Genomic DNA, 6647 nt, shown 5'->3' with positions numbered 1-6647 from the left:
AAACAGAAACCTTCTTAAGTGAACAGTCCCGCTAAATGGAAAGAGCCTTTGAAAATCTGGGGCTTGCACCTTACAAACACTTCCCAAAATTGTGGCCAGGCATCTGTGAGAAAGCAGTGCTGACCAGTTCCAAGTCACCACAGGGACAGAATCCCATGAGTATCCGTGCCAGGGCTCTGTTAAAGAGTTTCTCCCTGGTGTTCAACTTGCTCTTTCAGAAATTATGGACCCCGACGAGCAGTTGGAAACCCTTCACGAAGCCCTGAAACTCCTGCCTCCTGCGCACTGCGAAACCCTGCGCCACCTCATGGGGCATCTGAAGAGGCAAGTCACAGCGCCGGCCTCACACCGCGCGGGCGTCCAGTGGAGGGCGGGGTGACAGAAGGGGGGCGGTCTCTTAATGAAATAAACAAGTGCCGAACTGTCATGTTCTCTTGGGTGGCATTGCCTTCCTTGAGAAGGGACACGCTAAAAGTGTCGTGCAACACTGAATGCAGATGTGTCTGACGCAAATGTATCTGTTTGCCAGTGTGCCGGGGATACCAGTACTGTCCTGCATTCATTCTTACGGCCGGGGAAGTGGTCGTAGCTGGAAAGCCACCAGCATGTTATAAAGCAAGAGCAGAGCAGCTTGCAAGAAGGTTCCCCTTACTTATCTACTTGCTAGAAAATAGGCGCTTTAAACTCATGGGGTTTTCGATGATTGGATTGATGTTGCCAGCACTGCACACCGGCATTAAAAAAAGTGGTAGAGGTGACGCGGAAGAGTGGAAAGTAAAACTGTTTTTGATTCATTGTGGTCCAATGTTTGAAATAGCGCCAATGTATTTCCCTTGTCTACAAGTGGAAGCACTTTCAAAACTAAGTGATCAGATTTTAGTGGTTTCCGAATGATGAGACCGATCAGAAACACAAAAGGCAATAGGACCGAACATCCGTTTTACATAACCTCTGCTTGAAACAGGAGCTTAGAAATCACTGCAGAAGGAACTGTGTTGTGAGCTTTGGCGGCATAGTGGTTACACATTGGGCTGCTAACCACAAGGTCAGTAGTTCAAAACCACCAGGCCGCTCTGAGGGAGAACAAAGAGGCTTTCTACTTCGGTAAAGAGGTGCAGCCTTGGAAACCCAGGGGGCAGATCTGCCCTGTTGTACAGTATCTCTGTGAGTCAGAATTGACTCACTGGCAGTGAATCTTTTGGGTACATAACTCATAAGTTAAACAGAAACAATTACTTAGCCTCATATATCTCTATGTGTTTTCTCTCATTTAAAAGAGCCAGGCATTAATAAAACCTTTGAATTATAATACACTTAGTATTGCTTCCCTGGGCATTTCAAGTTTCCTTCCTATCTGGATGAAGTTAAATGCTCCACACTAAAACAAAGGAATAATCCTCACATTACAGTCTCTGTGCCCTTGCACAGCAGTAAAAAGAACGTAGATACGTAAGCACCCTGACGAGGTTGCTCACCCTGAACCAATTCCTGTCAACTCTCTCCATACTCTCTCCCTCAAACTCAAACCAGACGCCCTGTGTTGAGTCATGTTCCACTCATAGGACCCTTAGAGGACAGGGTGGAATGATCCCCTGGGGGTTTCCGAGACGGTAACTCTTTACCGGAATGGAAGCCTCATCTTTCTCCACGATGCCACCAAGGCTCCTTGTAAAGTCACTATGAATCAGAATTGACCTGGCAGCAGTGACCTCCCTAAGCACCCAATAAACAGTTTGACCTGCTGAAATATTCTGCAGAAAACCAGACAGCCAAAAGGGAGAGAGGGGGTAGATTCATCAAGATGACCCAGTCTCTTCTACCACAAGGTCAGCAGTTCGATACCACCAGCCACTCCATGGGAGACAGATGAGGCTGTCCACTCCCATAAAGAGTTACAGTCTCAGAAGCCCACAGGGGCAGCTCTACCCTGTCCTGTGCAGTCGCTGTGAGTCGGCCCGGCTTGATGGCAGTGAGTGGGACCCCTGCAGCTCTGAACTGTGGCGGAGAGGCCACAGACCCTTGGAACAGCTGCCCCTTGCCCCGGGCTGGAAACCCAGTGAGTTTCTGGAAGCTTGAAAGAAAGCTAGTGTTGTGAAGCTCAGAGGGTCAGAGGGGGCACTTCGAGGAAGAATCGTTACCCTGTAAGTGGTCCCAAATCCTCATGGCCAATCTTGCATCTCTGGTGGTCAGGCACGGTGCAGAACCCCCGGCAGCCTCCATGCAGCCAGTGATGCCTGCCCTTGTGTTTTCCAGAGTGACCCTTCACGAGAAGGAGAATCTTATGAATGCAGAGAACCTTGGGATCGTTTTTGGACCAACCCTGATGAGATCTCCGGAACTAGACGCCATGGCAGCGCTGAACGATATACGTTACCAGAGACTGGTGGTGGAGCTGCTTATCAAAAATGAAGACATCTTATTCTAAATTTCCAATTTGAGAGGCGGGGGAGGGAGACATGTTGGGCAGATGAAGGAATGTCTATAGTCATTTAATTGGCTCTTATAGCCGAACTCTTCCTTGGTTAGAAGTTTGGGCAGGACACCAGCTTAAAATGAAGGAACTTTCTGTTGTCTTTGTAGTGCCGCTCAGCCGTCCTTGTAAAACAGTGAACACACGCTTCCCAGCCCTCGTCATCCTGGGAGTGTACCATGGTAGGAGAAACTCCAGCTTTTGCATGACCAGCCCCCCACTTGGCAAGGGAACCCCGTACCGAGAAAGCCGCACACCTGCACAGCCTCTTCGCCCCGGGCCGCCTGTGGTTGTAATGCAGCATGTTCCCCAGAGAGGACCCGATGTGCCTTTGCTGCCGGTCCTCATCGTTGGTCTCTGAGCCTTACTCAGACGACTTGCACCCACCAGTAGATGAACCCGCTCCGCTGGCCCTTGCATTGACATACCCCGTCTTCACTTTTCTCAAATGGTTTTCTTTCCGGTCGCTCTTAGTTCGGCTGTAACATAGTACCTTCTTTCCCCGCAGAAGCAAAAAATGTGTTTTTCAGACTTGTTACTTTATTAAGTTATCTGTGCCAATAAAAATATATACAACCCAGAACGCTTGCTCTTCAATTATGACTGGTTTTCCATTGTGATTTTGCTGACTTTTTTTTTACATCGAGCAGGCAGTCGTTAATTTATGAAATGAGGCTTTCAGCCATCAAAAATATTGATAGCTTAATGTTTTCCACATTAAGAGAGTATTTGGGGAAATGGGTTTAGCAATTTAACTGATGCAGAGCACGCCTTCTCACCTCTTTTGTTGACGATTACATTTTTGTGGCAAGTTCCTAAGATAACCAGTGTTTAATGCCTGAGAGTTAGCACACCCAGCTCACTGGGGGCCTCTTTTCTTCTGTGCCCCTTTAGCACCTATTGAGAAAAGGAGTTCCCTTTAGAGCCAATAGAAGAATTTAAAAGAGCGGCTTTTTAATATTATGTTTGTCAAAAGTGTTTGTTGCCTACAGTCCACTGAGCTGGCAAAAAGAGCTGAGTCCCAGATAACAGCTTGAGTGCCCCCTGAGGGGAAGAGTGGCCCCTGCCAGATGCCAGGAGCCCAGGTCTGGGCCTGGGACTCTGTCCCCAGCCATCCCGGAGGCTTTGAGCCGAGGGCCCTCCAGAGCGTGTGCCTCTGTGTCCGTGAGCGTGCGGCCTCACAGAGCCCAAGCTCGGTCCCACTTGCGAATGGAAAAGTACGAGACACTCTGGTTTTGCCCTCTCACACCATCTTACTTTTAACACTCTCTAAGACAGGCAAACTGGCAGAAATATGGATTTTCCCCACCCATATTTTTGCCTCCAGGGCATTGGAAGTGGATGGTATGCTTTGCATAATGTTTACATTCACAAAAGTACAGTTGTTCCGGAGAACTTACTCATCACTATCTTCTCACCCACTCTGACAAATGGCCACTGAGCTAGGCGACACCGGGTGCACAGGCGGATGCAGTACAGAGAACCTACCGCACAGAACTGGTTTCTGAGGAAATTCTCTTTCAAATGGAGGCCGCTGCACAGTACTGAACAAACATGGAGGCAGGACCCCGGACAGTGGAACTTGACACAGAGAAATCAGCAGAGGAATCTGTCCCTGGGCGAGGTACATTCTCCCGTTTAAGACTGGAGTCTACTCTCTAAACCAAACACAAGGCCATCCAGTCAATGCCAACCCTGTGGGTTTCCAAGACCAACTGTTCGGAGCAGAAAGCCTCATCTTTCTGCCTCGGAGCAGCTGGTGGTTTCGAACTGGGAGCCTTACGAGGAACAGCCCAACTCATAACTATAACGCCACAAACGCTCCTATTCCACACAAAGGTATTTTAGCACTCGATCTTAGCCAACAGGCCGAAGTGATACAAAGGTCTTTTAAAGACCTGTTGCAAAAGGCTTTGCTTTGCCAGAAGGCAATTACTCTTCTCTGGCTCCTATAAGAAAAGAGAGACCTAAGATTGCCTGGGGCGGAGGCACTGCTAGGATTGGACATGCCTCGAGCAGAAGCAGTGTCTGTAAAAGTCATGGTCCTCATGAATATTCAGCAGATGTTCAGGTAAGTTCTGAGTGGACTGTCTCTGGACAAGATTATTGCTTGCCTGCTCTGGGAAGACATGCACATCTTGAATTCCATTTGTGCGTCCTTCCTTGAGAACATGTAGATGAAAATCACAGCTGCGTTGTCTGAGAATGCACTTGGACCCTTGGGTGATATTCCTTGAAATGAAGAAACAATGCCCAAGGAGCCCCTTACTCAATAATCAATCATATATGTATGTGTGTGTGTATCTGTGTATATGATGAAGGGGAGATTTCTGTTTTCTCAACACAGTCTGGAACGGGAAGGGAGACAAGCCTCTCAGAGGGCGCCCACCTCAGAGCGCCCTCTGACAGAACCAGAGACTCTGCCCCGAAGGTCAGATGTCTGCGTCCTCTCCATTCTTTGTCCATAGTTTTGCAGCGGTTATTGATAAATCAAAGATTTTCCTCTTCTTTACCTTGTGTGGTAATTTCTAATGCCGGCAAGTTATGCCAGCCCCCCTGCTGGTTTAATCTCAAAGGCGTGCCATTTAGGACACACCCTTTAACACAGCAAAGCCCATTCCTAAAAGGGAGTAGAATCACAGCGTCAGGGGTTGAGATTTACCACCCTTCTCTTGGAGGAACAGCCTTGTACCAAGACCGTTTCCCGTTCCCAAGGAAGTTACTTGGGCCAGGCTTTCCCAGCCACACAGGGATTTTGCATGTTCGTGTATTGAACGTGCTACCTTGGGCCTCAGCCCCAGACATCGGCAGAGAGTTCAAGGGAGACTGTGGGATGTATTTGCCATTTTTTGGAGTTAATGTGAAACCACAAGTCCTAATCTTACAATTCCCACTGGTGCTTTCAGTTGGCATTAAAATGTTCACTTGACCAATAAAAACCCCAAGCCATAGTCACTGTCATCAGGTCCATGCCGGCTCTTAATGACCCCACAGGACAGCGTAGAACTGCCCTGTGGGTCGTTGACACTGTAACTCTTGCCGGGAGTAGAAAGTCCCATCTTTCTCCTGTGGCGTGGGTCACTGGTGGTTTTGAACTACTGACCTTGAAGTTCACAGCCCGATGCATAACCACTCTACCACCACTGGAACTAAGTGCACACCAAACCCATCTGTGTGTTTCCTTGGACCCATCACAATTGTAATTACTTCGCTGTCTCCCCTTTGCGTGAGTGTGTTTGATCTAGAATGGGACAGACACTCAAGCCAAACTCACTGCCATCAAGTTGATTCCAACTTGTAGCCACCTTACAGAGGGGCCCCAGACTAATTTGATACAGGAGCAAACAGCCTCATCTTTTCCCGAAGGAACGACTTGTAGGTTTGAACCATCAGCCTTATAGTTAGTAACCCCAACACTTAACCCTCAGGGCCACCAGGGCTCCCACTGGGCAGACAGCATGGAAGAGCCCCAGGCTCCTCCATGGATTTACCGTTCTAGAGAGTCTGGTGGGGGAGCTCTCAGTGTCCCACGCCATCCTGTGCCCCAGTTCCTTCCCCAGCTGATCCTTCTCCAAATGCTGCTCTCCACCCGTTTGGCTAACACAGTTCCCAAAGGACAGTGAAAGAAAGCTGAAGTTGCTGCCTGCCCTTGAAGACCAATTAGCAATTGTGTTAATAAAGGTTGTATTAATGTTTTATTACAGATTAAATCATTTGTTCCCTTCCACATTGTTCTTCTGCCTTTTTAAAGGCATTAGTGCCTCTCAATCAGCAAATGCTCAAATAACTTCTAAGAAAAATTATATCTCACTCACCCTGCCTGGGAGAAAGATGGGATTTGTACTCCTATGAAGAGTTACAGGCTCAGGAACCCACAGGGGCCATTCTGCCCTGTCCTGTAGGGTCGCTATGAGTCGGCATCGAGTGGACAGCAGGGAGTTGGCCCTGCACATCACAGAGACAGTATGTACACAGCCCGAAACAAAAAGTTCAAGAGAGCTAATAAAAAAAACACCCCTATGCATTCTTTATCACTGAATATTGTGAGCAGAACTCTGACTTCGGGGGTCTCCTGTTCTCTGAAGAGATGCTCCAGGGTCACGATGTGAATTTTCCTTCATGGCTTTCTCCACCACACTGCACAACCCCTGCTAGCAGGTAAAAGGTCCCTGTGGCT

At 48.3% G+C, this 6647-nt stretch overlaps 1 protein-coding gene across 2 annotated transcripts in view; it reads left to right on the top strand.

The window, feature by feature from the left end:
• Positions 1 to 3053, top strand: part of CHN1 (chimerin 1) — an 89047-nt gene extending 85994 nt beyond the window's left edge. For both annotated transcript variants that reach the window (XM_045294755.1, XM_004701436.2), the window contains 2 exons: positions 219 to 324; positions 2254 to 3053. In XM_045294755.1, the coding sequence (XP_045150690.1) occupies positions 219 to 324; positions 2254 to 2425 (278 nt within the window). In that variant the 3' untranslated portion in view covers positions 2426 to 3053. The remainder of the gene's footprint in view (positions 1 to 218; positions 325 to 2253) is intronic.
• The last annotated feature ends 3594 nt before the right edge of the window (positions 3054 to 6647 follow it).

The sequence above is a fragment of the Echinops telfairi genome, unplaced genomic scaffold (assembly GCF_000313985.2).
Source record: "Echinops telfairi isolate 266 unplaced genomic scaffold, ASM31398v2 ScPeMD7_3;HRSCAF=10, whole genome shotgun sequence".
Lineage (NCBI taxonomy): Eukaryota > Metazoa > Chordata > Mammalia > Afrosoricida > Tenrecidae > Echinops > Echinops telfairi.
This window is presented reverse-complemented; position numbering and strand designations above follow the sequence as displayed.